This window comes from Rhinolophus ferrumequinum, chromosome 11 (assembly GCF_004115265.2).
Source record: "Rhinolophus ferrumequinum isolate MPI-CBG mRhiFer1 chromosome 11, mRhiFer1_v1.p, whole genome shotgun sequence".
In the NCBI taxonomy this organism is placed as follows: Eukaryota; Metazoa; Chordata; class Mammalia; order Chiroptera; family Rhinolophidae; genus Rhinolophus; species Rhinolophus ferrumequinum.
In genome coordinates, this window is record NC_046294.1 from 1,569,764 (window position 1) to 1,589,670 (window position 19,907).

General features: G+C 63.8%; 1 protein-coding gene across 1 annotated transcript; it reads left to right on the forward strand.

Moving 5' to 3' along the window:
* The first annotated feature begins 787 nt into the window (after positions 1-787).
* On the forward strand, positions 788-18,846 carry CD81 (CD81 molecule). Its single transcript, XM_033120328.1, has 8 exons — positions 788-1,048; positions 11,482-11,596; positions 14,860-14,957; positions 15,834-15,908; positions 16,151-16,255; positions 16,636-16,737; positions 17,243-17,329; positions 18,257-18,846. Exons 1-8 carry the CDS (start codon positions 983-985, stop codon positions 18,317-18,319), a joined length of 711 nt encoding a protein of 236 aa, XP_032976219.1. The 5' UTR covers positions 788-982; the 3' UTR covers positions 18,320-18,846.
* Positions 18,847-19,907: the final 1,061 nt, after the last annotated feature.

Consider the following 19,907-nt stretch of genomic DNA (forward strand, 5'->3'; position numbering starts at 1 on the left):
AGTCATTTGTGGCAGTGGGCATTTCCATGGCTTCATCTGCTTGTCACTTTGCTGCAGACTTGCTCTGTCACCTGGGGAGAAAGCATCCCTCACTTGAGGAGTCACCTGTCTACCTCCTCATTACCCCGGGCAGTGAGGGCAGTGGGACCACCCTCACTTCAGGAAGACAGCAGCATCTGGGCGACCTGGCACCACTGACACATGCACGAAATACGTACAAGACATTTGGAGGTTCTCCTACAGGTGGCTTGGGCTTCCTAGACAGTTAGCAGTGGCCTAGGGTACACCTTTCGAAACAGATTCTTCTAAGAGTGGTCAGCGACTCCCCGGACCACGGGACAAAAGGGTTTGGATGCCTAGAATTGCATTCCAGGATCTTCAGGTCGAGGTCCGCTTACTCTCAGGCCTCATCGCCCACCCAGGTTCCCATTCCCGGGAGCGATGCGAATAAAGGGCGCTGCTATCTTGGCTTACGTAGCCTTTGCTGGCGCATCACCTCTTCCAGGAAGCCTTCTTGGGTAGGTACAAGGTGCCTGAAGAAGAATTGTGGGAGAAAGGGAGAGGTTCTTCCCTGGGCATCCTCGCCGCGGTCCTGTCGCTGCGCCCAGCACAACGCGTCTGGGTCTGGGGTCCTGGGGACACCAAGTCCTCTAAGTGTGCGTGCGAGGGGGAGGGGTTGCCTCCGGGGCCGCGGGGCCGGGGACGGAGCAGACGGGGGCGGAGCAAACGGGGGGGCGGTGTCTGGACGCCATATAAGTGGCGGAGCGGGGCGCGCGCCCGGACCGACAGCGAGCGCGCAGCGGCGGCTCCGGCCTCACGTATCCCAGTCCGGCCTCCCGCGCCACTCGTCCCCGCGCGCCCGCTGCCTCCGCGCCCGTCGGCCGCCGTCTCAGCCCCCGGCCGCTCACCAGGTCCCCAGGCCCCGCGCCCCTCTGCCCAGGACCGGCCCGCGCCACACAGGCCGCCCGCCGCCCGCGCCGCCATGGGGGTGGAGGGCTGCACCAAGTGCATCAAGTACCTGCTCTTCGTCTTCAATTTCGTCTTCTGGGTGAGCCCCGGCCGGGGGGGGCGGGGCGGGGGCGCCCCAGAGCAGAGCCGCGGGCCGCGCGCCCCGCTAGGCCCCGCCGAGGGGGCACGGCCGGGCCGCCAAGTTGTGGGGCCACCTGTGCGCGCTGGGCGCGGGGTTGGGGGTCTTGGGCCGGCAGGCCAGGGCAGTGGGGGTCGTCTGGGAGCGTCGCGACCCCTGACGGCGGGGCGGGGGGCTGCGAGCCGGGTTTGGGGGCCTGTGGGCGTCAGGGCCCGGGTCCCCGCGGCCGGGCCGGGGCGTTTGGGGGCCTCAGGTCTGTTCCCGCCTGGTGATGGTGATAGGTGGGGTAGATGCGGGCTCCGGGCCGCGTACTGGGGCTGCTCAGCCCCCTGGATGCTGTTCCTGGGACCACCCTGCCTCGCGGGGACTGGGGGGGGGGGGCTTGAGGGCGGGTCTCAGGGCGTCCCGCCCCCATGAGCTCATCCAGGCCACCGCCCCTGCATGGGCGGCCAGGTTGGGGGTGCACACGCCGTCCGAGTCTTGGGTACTGGCCACCCCACTATTGGCCCAGCCCAGCTCACCCCCCAGTCAGCTGTCGTCACCCTGGGACCGTTCTTGGGGTCTTGGACTGGGGTGAGCAGACAGGAAGCACACTGGGCCGGGTGTGGCCTGTGTGCTGGCGTGCCTGCACCGTGGTGGCCCCCGTGTGTGGGGCCAGATCCCCCTGCCCTTCTCACCCAGACCGAGATTCCAGCCAGGCCTGGCCCCCAAGGTGGTGGAGGCCTGGAGAGTGGGGATGGGGCAGTCCCTTCCAGTTGGCACAGGGCAGGGGCCTGAAGACCTGGGTGTCCCTGAGCTCTGGGGGCCAGGGGCTGGCCTGGGACTTCCACTGTGGAAAGAAGCACCCACAGGATAGTCCTTTTGGGATTTTCCTGACTTGGGTGTAAACTGCTGGTCAGTGACTGATGGAGTTTTGCTTTTGTTTCCATTTCCTGTCAGTGTTGGGACCGGAGAGGCGGTGGAAGGAGCCCCTCTCATGATGGCCGTGCCCTCCTCCCTGGGCAGTGACTGGGACCCCTCCCAGGCTCCTCCATGCTGCTGCCACGCCTGGCTGCTCACCCCGAGTATGTGGGGTGGGAACATATGCTTCCCATCTGGACAGCCAGGACCCAGAGCGGTTCTCGGGCAGCAAGGGATTTGGGGTCGAGAAGACAGAGACTGGACTGAACTCTAGCTGGGGGTAGAGTGCGGTGTCACATCGACCTAGGGGACCCCTGGAGGCCACTGGCCTCTGCCTTGGGGGTGGGCCAAGCCTGGCCCCAGGCAGCCACTAGGGCCTTTGAGGGGTGGTGTCGTCCTGGATTTAGTGTTTGCCGGCTTTGGCCAGGCAAACATAGGGGTCAATGGGGCACCCAGATGCCCCTCTGCTGAGCCTGGATATGGGGGCGAGGACCCTGGCAGGGCGGTAGAGGGTAGGCACAGGAAGGGGACTTCTCCAGGAGTAGATTCTTTGTCTTTGGGCCTGGTGTCTGGGCTGTAAGTCCCTCCCACCTGCCCAGCTGGGGAGGTCTGCAGATCAGGCCCCCTGGAGCTGGCAGCTGGGCCAGTCTGGTAGTTTCCCAAGCAGCTGGGGTGGAGGCTCCACACGTCCCTTGGGGCTGTTCTTTATTGAGACTTAGGGAAATGTTTCCGAGGCCTGTCCCCTCCCTCCCACTTCCAGCTGAGCACTGAGAACTGTGTCTGCACCGTAGGTCTCCATGGTCCAGTCACCGTGGCCCCACCCACCCATGCCGGTTCACCCCCTCTGGTGAGGGAATGCAGAGCTGAGCCTTGTGGGGCTGGGGGCACACCCTGCAGGAGCCCCTCTCTGCACCCCGCTCCATCACCAGGCTGAGCCTGGTGCAGTGGGGTTGGGCTTGGGCAAAGTTTCCCTCCCACTGCTCTGGTCCTAGCCCCCAGCTTCTTCCCCTCTAAAGTGGGGTCCTCCGAATCCTATCTCCTGGCGTTGCTGGTCGATTGGCTCACAGGTAGGGGCTGAACTCAGGAAATGGATGTTGGGCCAGGTGGCCAGCAGGAAGCCTGCTCAGCGTGGTCCCGGTGGAGGCAGTGCCTTGGGGAAGGGTTTCAGGCCCCTACGTGGGGCTCCCAGTGCCCAACCTGACTTGCTAGCTGGGCACCCCAGTCACAGTGCAGGAGTGGCTGCCAAGGGTGGGAGCCGGGAGAAGAGGGTGACAATGGGTATGTGGACCCAGAAACTTTGTAAAATTCCTTCTTGGGGAGTAAGTAGAAAGGCAAAGGCCCCAAGCACGTGGGAGCAGGCCTGAAGGTGGCCTGGCGTGCTTCTCCAGGAAGGAGCTGGGTCACCCTGCACACTTGCTCTCCTGCCCTGCCGGTGCTGAGACCCTGGGGCTCCCCAGCCAGCCAGGTATCAGGTTGGGAGCCGGAGCCAGGCAGCATGGGACCCCTGCCCATCGGGGTGGGACAGGGGGCTTCCTGGCAGAGGGGGCCGGTACGGTACTGGAGCAGATGAGGAAGGGCACAGGCTCAGATCCCTGCTCACCGCACTGGACTTGGTGACCTGGGGCAGGCGGCTGGCCTGCATGAGCCCTGCTGCCCTCACCTGGGAAATGGGCATGATAAGAACCCACTTCTGGGGGGCTGGCCAGGGAGCCACTGGTCCTTGCGGGGAGAGGAGCAGAGCGTTCCTTGCCTGGGACTGGCTGCCCGTCCGCCTAATGCAGTTGGTGGCTGCCTTCCAGAGGCAGGGTGGCCAGACCCGGCTGGGAACGAGGCTGATTAGAAGCATTGCTAACTGGCATTTAATTCTCACTTCCAGACAGCACATGACTGTCTATCTCTTAGCGGTTCTGTCGCCTTCCTTCCGGGAGGAGGGATGTGGCCCTGGCAGGCTCTAGGTGGGGGGCGCAGGGGATTTCCTGTGCCCAGTTTCAGTGTGTGGGCGAGTGGGCTCCCCCTGATACCCCCGGACATCTGGCTGCCGAGCTTTGGAGAGACAGCCGTGGGGCTGGCCCATGCTGAGAAGAGGAAGTCTGAGGTCTGCCCCTGGGGTGAGCAGTGAGGGGCATGGAGCTGGAGTGAAAGGTGGGGGCCTGGGACCCTGAGCCTCTCTGCTCCTGTGCTGACTTGGTGCCCTCCCTGTGGGGTCCCCCACCCCTGCCAGCTCAGTTCTGTCTCCTGCAGTTACATTCAGCCCCATCTCGATCTCATACGACTTCCAAGTCCGGACAGGGGACGGACCAAAACCCATCCCGTCCCAAATACTCTACCTCTGGGCCTTCATTTCAGCGCCTGAAATCCCATGACAGGGACGAAACTAGGTCATAAAATCAATAATGCTTAGAGTCCAGGAGCCCGTGGGAAGGGCAAACAGTCACCTTTGCACTGGTCTGGCATTTTGGAGAGGGCCCTGGGGTGGGGGTGGGGAGAAGCCCAGGGGCTCTCGTTCCGGCCCTGGGCCCCCAGGACCCAGGCCGGGCACTCAGCAAGGACTGGGTGATTTTTGGCCCTGGCGGCATCACCTGCCCCATGGCTGGGACTCCTGGACAGAGACCCAGGCTCACCTGGGATTGGCCTCTGCACCCTTCTGAGTCGTCCCGCAGGGTGTGGTTTGAGCCAGCATGCTTCTAGAAGCCTCTGGACTTCTCAGTGCTACACACACACACACACACACACACACACACACACTCACTTTGTACTTTGGGACCCTTCCCTAGCCCCTCCTAATGGCAGAGCAGGTTTACACAAGACCACTTGGGGGCCTCCAGGTGGGCCCGCAGACGCTAGGGGAGTGCCCGCAGGTGGGCTGGGGCCATGCCCAAGGGGCTGGCAGTTGGATCTCCCATCCTAGCTGGCTGCCAGCTCTTGTGGCTGTGGGGGCTCCTGACGCAGGGTGGTGAGGACGCTCTGGGCATGGGGGCTGAGAGCCCCGGTGTGGGGTCCTAATGGCAGGGAGGCCTGGGGAGCAGGGATCCGCCTTGCCCTCTTCCCTGCAGCTGTGCCCCTGCTTCTCACTCTGGGAGGTATTGGAGTGTTGTGGTCGTTGTGGAGAACGTGGAGGATGAGAAGCCAGGGGTGATCCGCCGTGGGGAGCCAGTGGGCGGTCAGCTCACCCTGGCAGCCTGTGCTGCCCACAGGACCCTTTTGTGTTGCCTGTCCTATACCCTGGTCGGCCCTGGGGAGATGTCTAACGGTGCCCCGTAACCTGTTTTACCTGTGCCGTCACCTGTGGTTGGCACTGTGGTTCTGTCCCATGGCTGACAGCCAGCTCCTGGCAGTGGGTGTGGAGACTCAGGCTGAGACATCCGGGCACAGCTTGGGGAGCAGGAGTGAGGCCCCCACCTTCCTGGGTCTGCAGTCCTGGGGGCTGCGCAGCCTGAACCCCGGAGCTCCGTGCCAGTGGTCATACTGGTGGTCTCGGGTGCAGGGGCTTCCGAGGGGCAGCAGGTGTGGGAACCACCGGCTACAGTGCCACCTGCCTGCCCAGGGTTCACAGCGGCGGCTCTGCTCCCCGCCCCAGGGGCTCAGCTCCCTACCCTCTGCGTGGACAGCCTATGATGTAGGCTGTCTAGATGGTAACAGTTCCAGATCATGAAGTAGCTGTCCCCTGGGCCAGCAGGCACTGGGCTGGGGCTGTCCCCTTTGCCTTCTTTGGGGCCAGGCTGTTGTCACGCTCACCAGGGTGAAAAGGTCCCCAAGTGACCACATGAGGAAGTGCTGAGGGCAGACTGGAAACCAAAGTGGTTCACATGGCAGTATGGCTCTGGGGAAGGTCACTAGGCCATGCCTGGCGGCCTCGCGGTGCTGCTGGCCGGGGACGCCCTGACCTGCTGCCGGGCCCCTCCACCCCCTCTCTGGTCCCCTGCCTGAGACCACCCCCTCACTTGCCCCTCCTCAGTGGGGTCAGCCCACCCAGGTCCTGGTCAGTGTGTGACTCTCTGTGTCCCTCAATGCCCTTCTCTGTCTGGCAGGTCCCTAGCACGTCTGTGTCCACATGCCCATCCCTCTAGGGACCAGTGGGGCAGGGAGGGGCTTCCCACAGGACTGGGCTTTCTAGCCAGTGGCTTGGCCTTGGGGTGGGGGAGCAGGCCACTTCCTGGCTTCCCTGCCTGGCGAGGGGGTGGCAGGCTCAAGATCTGGTCCTTGGCGTCCCAGGTCTACTGTACCACACCCTGAGAGGTGGCAGGGTGTCCTCAGGGGCCTGCACTCACGTCTTTCACGTCTTGGTGGAAAGTGGCACTTGTATTCCCCAGCCAGAGGGGCCCAGGAGGGCCCGTGTCCTCCCCCAGCTCCTCACACCTATTTTTAGACGCCTTGCCCAGCAGCTTCCTGAGCTGGAGGGGCCACACAGGTTTCCACTTCCTGGCTGAAGTGAGGGTCCCTGCTCTTCCCTCTGCATTTCCTTCATGCTTTGAGCCAGCGGCACTGCTGGCAAGAGTTCTCAGCAGGGTCCTAGGGACAGCCTCCCGCCCCCCAGGGCCCTGTGCGATGGGCCCTATGTCACCCAGGGAGGAGTCTGGCCCATCCCTTCATGGTGGGTGGAGGCGAGGGTCAGCCTGCAGGGACCCAGGTCCCCCACCCAGCCCGACGGGCGGCACTGGGGCCTCCCTCTGCCCCCACTGACCCCCCCCATTCCATCCTAAAAGGGTCTTCGCTGCCCCTCTCCCCTCAGACCTATCCCAGTGTCTCCAGGGGCATTTCCTGCCATCCTTCCTGCATCTGGCCCTCACTGCCCTCCAGGGCACCGTCTCCAGGCTCCTAGGACTCCCAGTTGCCAAGCTGGGCAGGCACTTGATGGTGCATTTTCCTGGCAAGTGTGTGCAACAATCAAGGTGGTGGGTGGTGGGTTAGGGGTAGGGTGCGGAGATGGCGCAGAGCTGAGGCCCCTTGGCGTGGCTGCCGTCTGGCAGCCCTCCTGGGTCACAGGGGGGCCACCCTATGAGAGACTGGGTGCTGGGTTCTGGGCTAGACACCAGCTGCTGCTTGTGCACTAATGCATGAGTCACCCTTGCTGCCCGTGGAACTCGTGGGCAGGACATGGGGTGACCATGGGCCCACTGGGTGGGGTTGGGGAGCGATGGGGACACAGAGTGCTGCCTTCCCTGTGGGGTGGGGTTCTGTGTGCCGGTGGGGTCGGCTGGGTCCTGGCGGAGGGTGCCCATGCCTGTCTGGGGAGCACCCCTCCCCCACTGCCTCACAGTAGCAGCTTCTTGGAAACGCAGACGGGCCGGGCTGGAACCCAGCGTGCTTGGCTGCTACTTAGGCAATGCCGTTAATTCTCAGAAAGGAGGAAGGGAGAACCAAAAGCAGAACCCTCCGTAGTTGTGAACACAGTGTGCTGTGGAAGCCTCCAGAAAGGAGACCAGTTAGCCGGATCCGTCCTCAGGGCCACCCCACAGCACAGCACGTCGGTACAGGAGCAGCTGGCAGGCCACTTCCTTCCTACCTGCCAGCTCGCAGGAGAGCTAGCTGTCTAGGGACCAGGAGGAAGGAGGACGCATCCCAGGGCTCCTACTGCCAAGGCGACAAGGCTGCCAGCGCCTGCTGTGTCCAGGGCAGCGTGTTCAGCGCTCCACGTCCCTCCGTTTCCTCGTTTCACAGATGAGGGTATGGAGGCTCAAAGACCCCGAAGTGGGCTTGAGGTGACCTGGCCCAGTGCTCCTGCTGCATGCGTCCCGCGAACAATGGACTCTGGTGATGGCTGTACGTGTGACCTCGGGTCTGTGAACACACACCTGCGTTTCCAGGTGCTTGCTGCTGGCCACTGCAGGCCTGGCGTGCCCAGAATGTCCCTCTGCCCTGCCCTAGTGGGCCGCTGCCACCGAGACAGCAGCCCAGGTCCTTTGGGACCCAGAAGAAACAAACATGCACCCCAAAGGCCTTGCTTCTCAGTTCAGTGGGCAGGGGTTTGGGGGAGGGGTTTTAAAGCAGCTTTACGTGACATCAACGGCACATATTTCAAACGTACACTGAAGTTTTGACATAAGTAGACACCTATAAGACCACCGCCCTCAGGATGTCACCCCCAGAAGTGTCCTCGGGGGCCTTGTGAGCCCTCCTGCCCCCCCGCCCCCCATCCCTGGCAACCACTGGCCTGTTTTCTGTCAGTGCACATGCTTTGCATTTCTTTCATGTCTGTGGCACCAGAAGGTGGTGGTTCTTCTTGTTGGCTGTCACCCAGTGGGACTCTGGGGCCTCAGCCAGGTGTAGCACCAGGAATTCCTCACTAGGCCTTGTCGGGGGGTCCCACTCACTGGCTGTACCGTGGTTGGTTTTGTCCATCCATCCAGTCCCAGCCGATGGACATCTGGGGTGTCCCCCGTGGGGGGGCTCTTGCACGGAAAGCTGCGAGGAGCGTGGGAGGACACATCTTTGTGTGGACACTGGCTTCGGCCCCGTGGGGGACACCTGGGGGGGCAGCCAGGGCACCGGGGGGTGTAGGTTAACTTCTAACCCCCTCCCCGCCCTGTTCTGAGGCTGCCCCTTCTCCCCCCGGCCGCCCCCTGGGCAGCCTTGGTTGGTGGTGGTCTCAGGGTAGCCCCTGTCACGGGATCCGGAGTCTCCCTGGTTTACGTGCATTTCCCCGACAACCGATGGTGGTGAGCGTTTTTCCACGTGTGTGCTCACCGTCTGTGTCTCTTTGGTGACGTGTCTGTTCCCATCCTTTGTTCAGCAAATTGGGCTGTTGGCTTATTTTGAGTTCTGCAGGTTCTTTATAAACTTGGTTTCCCGCCCTTTCGTAGCCACTGGCCGCCCCGGTCGGCAGCTCGCCTTTTGAAGAGCAGGCGTCTTCTAGGCCTGTGGTGCTGTTTCGGGGCCCCCAGCCCTGCCCTCCTAGGCCCGTGGTGGGGTCTTGGGCCGAGGTTTGGGCAGGGCAGGAGTACCCTGCCCTGCAGACGCTCTCACCCCTCCCTCTGCTCGAGGTCCAGGAGGGAGGGGGCACTTCAGGGCAGGGCCAGCTTCTCGGTTTGGCCCCCGCCCCCAGAAGGTGAAGGTTGGGGGCCATGGGGGCCGGTCCAGAGGAGTTGCCCCAAAAGCCCTGCCCCAGATAGCGGGGGTGATGTCTGCAGCCCCACCAGCAGCTGTTGGGGTAGGATAGCATTGCCCTTGCCGCATTTCTCTTGGGACCATGTGTCCCCAGACAGGTTTGTCCCCTCAGCTCCTGTGGTGAGGAGGCTGCACAGGGAAGGTAAGGGTGGTCTCAGCCCAGCCAGCTGCCGTTCCACACTGGGGTCCCCTCTACTGTAGCTGGGGACACTGAGGCCCCGTCTCTGTGACTACAGATGGAGACTCTGGACAGGCTCCCCGCCCCGCCCCCCCCCCCCCCCCCCCCCCCCGTCCTGGATCATCTCACAAAGCTGTCTCTGGACCACAGTTTCAAAACAGAATAAGTGACAGTTTCGAGCCAGAGTTACCACGGCAACCTTTAGCCTCACTGCAGATGGCAGCCAGCTCAGAGGAGCAGGACTCTGGGGTGCCCGCCCTGCCCCCACCCTCTCAACTTCCCCCTGCACACATCCATGGGTCCTCCAGCCCTCTAGTGGGTGTGATAGGCACCAGAGAGTGGGGACAGGTTGCTAGGAGCCTGGGACCCTGAGTGCCCGGGGTGGGACCTTGGCCGGCGGGTACACTTGGAGGGCCATCAAAGCCTGCCAGACTGGGAAACTGAGTTGACCTTTGGGAGGAGGGGGCTGTGCCAGTCAGGGGCAGAGGGTGCCCGGTCCTCTAAGGGGAGGTGCCCACAGCATCCCCTTGTGGGGGGTGGGAGCCCAGCTGCTGCTGGGTGCCAGTGGTGCCCACCAGCCAAGCCTCAAGGGTCCCAGGGGTGGGGGTGCAGCCCCCAGCTCCTCCTACCCCCTCACTGTTGCCCTAGTGTCACCTGCCTGGGAGTCCCCAGGACTGATCAGGGCTTTCCTTGGGGTGGCCCACGGTGCTGGGGCCTCCAGTGTCGTACTGGATAGAGCATGCTCCCCTGTCACCCTCCTGGGCCCTGATCCCTGGCCAGGGCCTTGCGGGCAGGCGCTGGGCTGGTCAGTTAGTTTTCTCAGGGTCCGGTTTTTGGTTTCTCTTCTCCTTTGGTCATGCACCTGTGGGAGTGGGTGGGGTGAGCACCTGGAGGTTCTCAGAGCTGCTGTGGGAAGGCCTTGGCTGCCAGCATGTGGATGGCAGAGGCAGAGGAGACGGGCGTGGATGGCAGCTGGGTGCTTGACTGGGTTGGTCAGTTGCTCAGGGAGGCATAGACCTGGCTGGGCCTGGTCTGGGCTCATCCTCAAGGATAGACCCAGGCCGGCCCGGTGGCTCAGGTGGTTGGAGCGCTGTGTTCCTAACGCCGAGGCCGCCAGTTCGATTCCCACATGGGCCAGTGAGCTGCGCCCTCTACAGATAAGATTCTGAACAACGGCTCTCCTGGAGCTGCTGTGAGCTGCGGCTGGCTGCTGTATGCTGCCGTGGGCTGCCGTGTGCTAGTGTGACTGGCCGGCAGCCATCCTGAGAGTGGCCGGCAGCTGCCGACCGACGACGGCGACTGACTGCCCCAGCTGGGGAGCTGTGTCCTACAGAACTAGACTGAGAAACAATGGCTTGAACTGGAGTGGGGGGCGGGGTGGGGGAAGTGGAAGAAAGAGGAGAAAGAAAAACCAAGGACAGACCCACTTGCCACTGAGTCTTGTGCTCGCAGAAGGGTGAGTCCATTGAGGGCGCCAGGCAGGGCGCTCTGTCCCGCCCGACTGCCCAGAGCAGCCTCCCGAGAGAGGGCAGCAGCTTCCTTCCCCTGGCAGCAGCTTCCCCTTTCCAGAGCTGACGTACGTTGTTCCCACGCCTCGCCCACCTCCCTCACCCCTCTGCTTCCTGGATGTCAACAACCCCACCAGGGCCCCGGGGGCATCAAATCCCCACCCCTCTCCTGGCAGCAAAGACTTGGAGCCCCCTCCATGGGGTTCCCACACAAGCCCAGGACTATGGGCAGCGCCACCACCCGCAGGCGGGCCCAGTGTCCCTGGGGTGCTTGGGGTCTGTGTGGCCTCTGGCCAGACTTAGCAAGTATAAACAGGACATCCAGTTATGAGCTTCAGATAAACAAGTACACTTGGGATAAGTATGCCCTGTGCCATTTTTGGACACACTTGTGCTAAAGTGTTCGTTGTTCGTATGAAATGCAGACTTAACCGGCCATCCTGCATCTGAGGTGACCTGTCCTGCAGTCTCACTGCAGTGGTGCTGGCGGGAGGGTCGGGTCTGGCAGTGGGGTCCCTGTGAGCAGGAGGGTCCCTGATACCCAGGCCTTCCTGGGGCAGCCAGGGGACATCCGGAGCTAGTGGGTGTCCCAGACCCCAGCGGTGGCTGAGTGGGGCCCACAAGGGTGGCCCTTGGACCACTGACGTGGCCCCACCTCTCTGGTGTTCAGTGTGGCCCATTTCACGTGCCTGCTCTTTCCCCAGCTGGCCGGAGGTGTGATCCTCGGTGTGGCCCTGTGGCTGCGCCATGACCCACAGACCACCAGCCTCCTCTACCTGGAGCTCGGAGACAGGCCTGCACCCAACACCTTCTATGTCGGTGAGTGTGTGGCGTGGGCCGACGACCTCGCCAGCCCATCAAGGTATCTGACCAAAAACAGTGACGTAGCAGACAGGCAGTCAGGAAGGGCTTCCAGGAGGAGGCAGTGCCCGAGCGGGCTTGCTGTGCACTGGGGTGGGGAGGAGACCAACAGGAAGAGCTCCTTGTGCATGAGGGTGAGTCTGTGGGGTTAGGTCAGCTTGGGATCTTGAGGGTCTGGGTGAGGCATAGGGGCCTGAGTCCCCCCCCCCTACCCCCCAGTGGTCCAGTGCCTGGCTCTGGGGGCCTAGCCAGGGTGAGAGGGCAGCAGCTGGTTGGGGGCGGGGAGGCTGTGCCACATGGTAGGTATTTCGGGGGAGGCTCCCAGGGAAGGGAAGGGGTGGGGCTGGATGCCTGGACAACCCAGGCACTAGCAGCTGAGCCTGGGGATGGGACTCAGGCCCTAGGAGGGAGGGTGGGGCCGGAGTGACTCAGGCCACCCGCAGCCACACCTTCCCACCTCATGAAGCTGCCTCTCCTGAAGAGCACCAGCTGCAGCCCCCACCCAGGCGTCTGTCAGGCGGGGGGACTGGGCCACCCAGCCGCCCCAGGGGCCGGGTGACCTAGGAGGAGGCCGGCTGTGTAGAGCAGACCTCCCAGTGGCCCCAGCCAGCAGGAGGCAGGCCTGGCCCTCATGGAGCCCAGGAAGTGCTGAGATGCTTCTGTCCTGTCACGGCATGGCCCCTGGCCCCGCTCCTCTCGTCCGTGTCCCCACGGGCCCGTGTAGCAGGGCAGGAAGTGTGTGTGCACCCTCACGGCTCAGGGCTCACGGCTGGGCCACCCTGTGGCCTGTTGCGAGGCTTGTGTCCTCTGTGGGAACTGGAAGAGGTCTGTGCCCCTCTCAGCTGCCACCCGGGACCCCTCATACTTGGGATACACGCTCAGCTGCTGAGGTGGGATGGCCCCGTGCACTCGCTATCCCACGCAGGGAACATGGAGTCCTGAGGGGCGGTGCCAGTCCGTTTCCTGCCCACGGTCCTCTCTGGGCCCGAGGCAGAGAGCTGGGTTTCAGGGGGATGGGCAGTGGCTCTGGCAGTGGTTTCCCCGGGGCAGTGGGTTCCCAGCCCCACCTCCCCCCAGGCTGTGGAGCCCCTCACAGGTTGGGTCTCAAGAAGAGCGTGTGAGCCTGCCAGCCCAAGAATGCATGTGGGCACCGCAGATCTGAGGAGTCTGAGGACCCTCAAGGGATGTTTGTCTCCTCTGGGGCCCCCGGAAGGCCTCTCTTCCCGCCCCCCCCAACCAGGCAACAGCAGGCAGGTGTGACCCAGCTTGTCGCTGTCCTGTCCAGGTATAGGAGGGCTGATGCCGCCCTCTCATCCATGTCCACTTTCCAGGGCCTGGGGCGAGGGGCTTTGCTGGTGACAGAGCTGAACTAGCCCTGGGACAGGCCATCTGGGAAGGGGTCCCTCTCCTGGGACAAGGCCACCAAGCCTCACAGTCGAGGCATGGCTCACCTGCTTCAGGGCCGGGCTGGGGTGGGGGTCTAGAGCGGGACCACAGGACACAGGCTGGGGTCGGGGCTGCCACAGAGGGGAGGGGGCGGCACGTGGGGGTCTGCGGCCGCTCTCACCCTTGGCAGGATGGAGACCTGGCACCGGCCTCCCCTCTGCTCCTCTTGACTACCTGGCAGGTAGGCTGGGGGCAGGGCCTGTAGCCCCGGGTGGGTGGGGGCCGCTCAGAGCCCCTCTGGCCGCCAAGTCCCTGCCCATCCAGGACTGGCCTTGATGTGGGCTGAGCTTGCCCAGGAGGTGGGGGGGGAGGGGCGGGCAGACGTGGGCCCTCACAAGGGTTCTTTGTGCGACGCCCGGCCTTGGGGGCGGGTTAGCTCACTCAGTACTGGGCAACCCTGCAGGCCCTAGTGGGTCCCCGACCTCCTTTGCCAGAGCCAGGCACATGGGGGAGGTACTAGCGGGAGGTCTGGGGTTGGGCCTGGGGTGCTGTGGGTCAGGCACCTGCTCCTGGGTCTTCTGGCCCCCCAGGCCCTCCACAGCCCTGAACGCCGAGATTCCCCTCCCAGGCACCCTGCAGTGTCGCACTGAATCTCATGTAGTGACAGGGGATGGGAACCCTGGGTCCTACCTCATCTCACGATGGGGTATCAGAGTCTGAGGGGAGAGAACCGGGCGTGAGCGTGCTGTGCCCTGAGGGCAGCTGTAGCAGGAGGCACCCCCGTGGCACCCCAGTGCGCCCGGAGGCTTTGTCTGGCCTGGGCCTTTCCTGGACCCTGGGCTCCCTCCCCTGGGTTGGCCAGGCAGCGGACGATGGGCAGTGCAGGCTGAGAGCTGTAGTCCCAGCTCTGGAGAGGGCTGGCGCTGCCCTCGCTGTTGCCGTGGCCTGTGGGACGGCCCGGGTCTGCAGGGAGGACCGGGCATGGGAGGTCCCTACGGGCAGGCTGTGGCCACCAGGAACAGCTGCATGGCCAGGCCAGAGGCCTCGTGGGCCCCTGGCACTCCTTCCTGCCCCCTCAGGAACATGAGCCCAGCCTGGTGGGCATCTGGGCAGCTGACCCCTGTGTGCCCTCCTCGAGCCGTGCCTGCCACCCTGCCGCCACGTACCCCATCCTGTCAGCAGGGCCTGGCCACCCAGCCTCGAGGCCACCTCATCCAGTGGGCTCCAGTCTCCAGGGCCAGGGCTTCAGGAGCTGCTTCAAGCCCACCCCTCCAGCCCGAGGAGCCACACAGCAGCCAGATTTGACCCCCTGCCCAGGAAGGGGGCCACTGAAATGGGCACTGCATGCTGCCCGCAGGGGGGTACAGCAGAAGGTGCCACCTGATCCCTGGGCTGTCCCCCTCCACCCACCCCATAGGCCAACGGCTGGGCCCTCTGTACCAAGGCACCAAGAAGGGGGTGGTCCTTCTCAGCCACCAAGTCCTGGAGGCTTGTGGGAACCAGAGTGGTGCAGGTTGTAGGGTGTCACACAGGGAGAGACAGTCCCCATAAAGCTCTGATTCCCTGAGCTCTCTAAGCACTTACCAGAGTGACATTCAGTGCCTAGAAGAGGAAACTGAGGCATGGGGGCACTCATTGGCCGACCAGGCCACGGCACCCTCACTGCTCCTCCCCAAGGCCTCAGGTGTCTGGCCTCTGCGTCCGGCATCCTGGGCACACAGCCAGGGAGGAGGTGTGGGGTGGTGGCTCTCTCGGGCGATGTCGGGGCACGGGGTGTCCTCCGTTGTCTCCAGGACGGCGGGAACTGAGGCCCCTCCTCCCCCACCCACCCGCAGGTATCTACATCCTTATTGCCGTGGGTGCCGTGATGATGTTCGTCGGGTTCCTGGGCTGCTATGGGGCCATCCAGGAGTCCCAGTGCTTGCTGGGGACGGTAGGTCCTGGGCTGGGGTGGGGAGCTCTGTCCAGCTTGCTGAGTGGGTGGGGGCCACAGCAGGGCCAAAGCCAGCGGGCAGGACCAGGACCTCCGGCGGAGGCATCGTGGCCTTACCCAGGGCAGGCCTCTGATGTGGAGCCCCGGCACCTCCCCGTGCCAGTGTGGCCCTGGAGGAGGGTCACGGTGGCTTGGGGACCTTCCCCCTGAATGCCGGCTCTCTCCCTCTTTGGCTCTTACATACTGACGCGGTTGATCGCAGTTATGTCCAGTTTCTGAGTCTAAGTTCCAAAGTTGCTTTTTTTCTTTCTTTAAAAAGCTACAAACGAAATAGGGAGTGAGTCCCAGCCCCACAGTCAGCCTTAGGTGTCCCTGGGGAGGTCCCGTGCTGACGGGAAGCTGAGGCCTGTGGCATTCAGGGCCTGGCCGGTCCGAGAGGCGGACTGTGGGAGCCTATGTCACTGTCTCCAGTGGGGAAAACTGAGGCACACCATGGTCAGCTGCTTCCTGTGCGGAAAGGGAGAAAGGGGGTGAGGGAGGGGCACTGGGGCTGTGCCGTTGGTGCTTTCCTGACCTCGTCTTCCCTCGCCATGGCCCATCCTACAGAGTCTGGTCTCGTGTGGATGAGGATGTCAGGCCGTTAGACTGTGTGTCTCTCGGCTCCGTGCGGCTCATCCCGGTTGGGATGTGGGTGGGTGGGTGGGTACCACCCACTGCCCCCACACACCGCGGGTCCCTGGGGCGTTCGTCATCTGTGGAAGTCGAGCCCCCAGCTCTCCTCCTGGTCTGGGGTCCCCGTAGGCTGGGTTGTGTCTGGCCTGCTCTGACCCCCACCCTTCTCTGCCCTCTGCGCTGGGCCCTGCGTGGCCTTCCCAGTTCTTCACCTGCCTGGTGATCCTGTTTGCCTGTGAAGTGGCTGCTGGTATCTGGGGCTTTGTCAACAAGGACCAGGTGAGCCTGGGTCCACTGGAGGGCCAGTCCCAGCTTGGAGGGGAAGGAGGCGCCCCCGCTGCTCAGTGTGGGGGAGGGGTCAGACTACGGGGTGCTCTTTGGCGCTCCTCCTGGGGCCAGCCTGGTAGGAAGGCCACAGAGGGCTTTCTGGAGGAGATGGCCTGGGGGCTGAGCTGGGGGTGGGGGTTGGGCCTGTCCCCCGGGGGCTGGCCCTCACTGAGTGTGACCACATCCGTCCCCAGATTGCCAAGGACGTGAAGCAGTTCTATGACCAGGCCTTGCAGCAGGCCGTGCTGGACGACGACGCTAACAATGCCAAGACTGTGGTGAAGACCTTCCACGAGACGGTGCGCTGGCCGGGGAGGCGGGGGCTGGGGGCCGCCTGAGGTGGGTGGCAGCCGGAGCCTGGCTGGTGCTGTCTGACCTCAGCCCAGACCTGGGGTCTGGCAGCTCTGCTCTCAAGGGCCGAGGGGCTTCCTGTGCCAGCCCTGGGGGGGCTTCTCTGGGACCTTTGGGTCCTTGTGGGAACCAGATAGACCAGGCCGGTGGGAGTGCAGCCTGGCTGAGCTGGAAGGAGGGAAGGAGGGGCCTTGGGCAACGTCCTTCCCGGAGGGGACATCCCAGCCCCCACCCGCACGCCAGAATGGGGAAGCCGTCGGGATGCATGTCCCTGGCCGTCTCCCCACACATGCGTGGGGCTGATCGTGGGCCCCCTGGGTCTCTGCAGCTCAGCTGCTGCGGCTCCAACACCCTGATCTCACTGGCCACGTCTCTGTACAAGAACAATCTGTGTCCCTCGGACAGCAACTTCATGAGCAGCGTGTTTAAGGTGTGTGGCAGTGGGTGCGGCGGGGCGCCCCAGGCGGGCTGGCCGGCTGTTCCCCACTTCTCTGCGTCCCTGCCCCCTGCGGGTCCCAGGTGTTGGGTGGGCCCCCAGGGGCACGTCAGGGACATGGCCACCATGGGTGGTGCTGTGGTCTGAGTCGGGTGCTCTGCCTGGGGGCTGTGTTCTACTGATGGCCCCCAGGGAAAGTGCGGGTTCCGATGGGGGAGTCTCAGTGTCCGGCAGCCAGTGGGCGTGGAGGGTGACCCCTTGGTCAGCATCCATCCTTGTGATGCTGAGTGGTCTCTGAGTAGAAGAGGGTGCACACAGCACATTTGTTTTGAACTGGATGTAAGATAAAACCCAGCAGAGACCCGGCCCTGTTCACGCCTCTTCTGAGGGCAGCCAGGGCTGTGCCCCTCCGTGCTCTTTCTGCAATGACCCCAGGCTGCTGCATTGCGGGGGGCCCGAGGACCAGCACCCCTGACCGCCCGCTGGCCATCCCCCACAGAAAGACTGCCACCAGAAGATTGATGAGCTCTTCTCGGGGAAGCTGTACCTCATCGGCATTGCGGCCATTGTGGTCGCTGTGATCATGGTGAGCAGGGGCAGCAGGCCGTCTACTCAGGCCCCGTGGGTCTCGGTGCTGGCTGGGGACTGACGGGGTCTCCGGGTGCTGACGGGGTCTCCGGGTGCTGACGGGGTCTCCGGGTGCTGACCGGGTCTCCGGGTGCTGACGGGGTCTCCGGGTGCTGACGGGGTCTCCGGGTGCTGACCGGGTCTCCGGGTGCTGACCGGGTCTCCGGGTGCTGACCGGGTCTCCGGGTGCTGACCGGGTCTCCGGGTGCTGACCGGGTCTCCGGGTGCTGACGGGGTCTCCGGGTGCTGACGGGGTCTCCGGGTGCTGACGGGGTCTCCGGGTGCTGACGGGGTCTCCGGGTGCTGACGGGGTCTCCGGGTACTGACCGGGTCTCCGGGTGCTGACCGGGTCTCCGGGTACTGACCGGGTCTCCGGGTGCTGACGGGGTCTCCGGGTGCTGACGGGGTCTCCGGGTACTGACCGGGTCTCCGGGTGCTGACCGGGTCTCCGGGTGCTGACGGGGTCTCCGGGTGCTGACGGGGTCTCCGGGTACTGACCGGGTCTCCGGGTGCTGACGGGGTCTCCGGGTGCTGATGGGGTCTCCGGGTACTGACCGGGTCTCCGGGTGCTGACGGGGTCTCCGGGTGCTGACGGGGTCTCCGGGTACTGACCGGGTCTCCGGGTGCTGACGGGGTCTCCGGGTACTGACCGGGTCTCCGGGTACTGACCGGGTCTCCGGGTACTGACCGGGTCTCCGGGTGCTGACCGGGTCTCCGGGTACTGACCGGGTCTCCGGGTGCTGACGGGGTCTCCGGGTGCTGACCGGGTCTCTGGGTGATGGCGGGTACTGTCGGGGTCTCCGGGTGCTGTCGGGGTCTCCGGGTGCTGACGGGGTCTCCGGGTGCTGACGGGGTCTCCGGGTGCTGACCGGGCCGCCTCCCACAGATCTTCGAGATGATCCTCAGCATGGTGCTCTGCTGTGGCATCCGGAACAGCCCTGTGTACTGAGGCTCCACCGCTCTGCCCGGCGGGACCCCTGCGGTGCCCCCAGAGCGACCTGGACACTTTGAGGAGGGTATATAACCGCCTGTGTATATAACTTTTCTGGTATTACTCTACTACACTTATTAGTCCTTTTACTTTTGAGGTTTTGTTTTTGTCCTGAAGTTCCCTGTTACCTTTTGGGGCTGACGTCACCTGTACGTGGCGTGTGAGTGGGCCTTGGGACTGCAGGACAATGGCCCCCTCTGCTTCTGAGGCCTCTTGGGGGACTCCGCCTATTCAACCAGGCCTCTCCAGGGGGCCGAGGGGGCCCCCCCACTCCAGCTGTGCCCTCCCTCCCACCCACCTGTCCCCATGGGTTGCACGGCTCACGCCTTTTTTAATCCGTGTTCCTCTCCTGCCACCTGTCTCTAGAGCTGGGTCTATGAGTGGCCTTATACTTTCAATGCATCTGTCCTTTCTAACACGTCACCTACGATTGTAATTACATCTTGAAATTCATTCAATAAAGAAGGAAAAACCAGGCATGCTAACAAACTGTCCAGCCCCTTCCTGTGCCCACAGCATCTGTCCCGGGGTGGCCCAAGGGACAGAAGACCCTCACACAGGTGGGGCTCAGCTCTGTGGACTTTGCCGGGCCCAGGTATGCTGCCCACCTTGTTGGGGTGTCCGGGGAGGACTCCATCCTCCAGGTGGCAAGTGCCCCTTTGTTGGGCCCTGTGCTGCCTACAGAAGCCTCCACCCAACCGCACTCCCAGCTCTCCTCCTCATGCATTGCTGCCAGGAGCGGGCAGGGCGGGTGGGGCGGCCAGGGACTGTGGTGTAGGGCATGCTTGAGGTGGGGGATCCCCTTCTGAGGGACAGCTCTGTAGAGGACAGATGCACTGCTCCCTCCCGAGTGTCTGAGGGTCCTCTCCTTGCCTGTGGAGAAGCTGGGTGGCTGTGGCCAAGTGGCATCCTGCAGGGGCTGGAGGGGAAGGTCTCAGCCACACCCAGGAGGGGCCACCTGGCCCACCACAGCTGTTCTTCCCATAGGGCATGGGCCTCACACAGGCACTGACCTGTGTGCACTTTATTGTTTTTTTTTATTGGGGAAGGGGAACAGGGCTTTATTGGGGAACAGTGTGCACTTCCAGGATGTTTTCCCAAGTTGTTGTCCTTTCAGTCTTAGTTGTGGAGGGAGCAGCTCAGCTCCAGGTCCAGTTGCCGTTTTCTAGTTGCAGGGGGCGCAGCCCAATATCCCTTGCGGGACTCGAGGAGTCACACTGGCAACCTTGTGGTTGAGAGCCCACTGGCCCATGTGGGAATCGAACCGGCAGCCTTCGGAGTTAGGAGCACGGAGCTCCAACCGCCGGAGCCACCGGGCGGCCCTGACCTGTGTGTACTTGAAATTGACCCCTTGAGGCCACGAGGCCTGGCTGGGGATTCGGGAAGGGCTTCCTGTGGCCTTCTTGGGGGCTGATTTTAGAAACGAACCCCAGCCCTGCTGCACTGAGGGTTGGGGTGTCATGGGGCCTCCGTGTGCCCCTCCACATCTTGTGCTAGGGCAGCTTGGTTGGGACAGTAAGACGGCCCACGGCGGCCCCTCCTCTCT

Excerpts from the sequence above, each read along its gene's own strand:
- CD81 (XM_033120328.1), top strand. The coding sequence starts at position 983 with ATGGGGGTGGAGGGCTGCACCAAGTGCATCAAGTACCTGCTCTTCGTC. Across the intron at positions 11,597-14,859 it reads ACCCAACACCTTCTATGTCG|GTATCTACATCCTTATTGCC; the intron begins GTGAGTGTGTGG and ends ACCCACCCGCAG. Across the intron at positions 17,330-18,256 it reads TTGTGGTCGCTGTGATCATG|ATCTTCGAGATGATCCTCAG; the intron begins GTGAGCAGGGGC and ends CGCCTCCCACAG.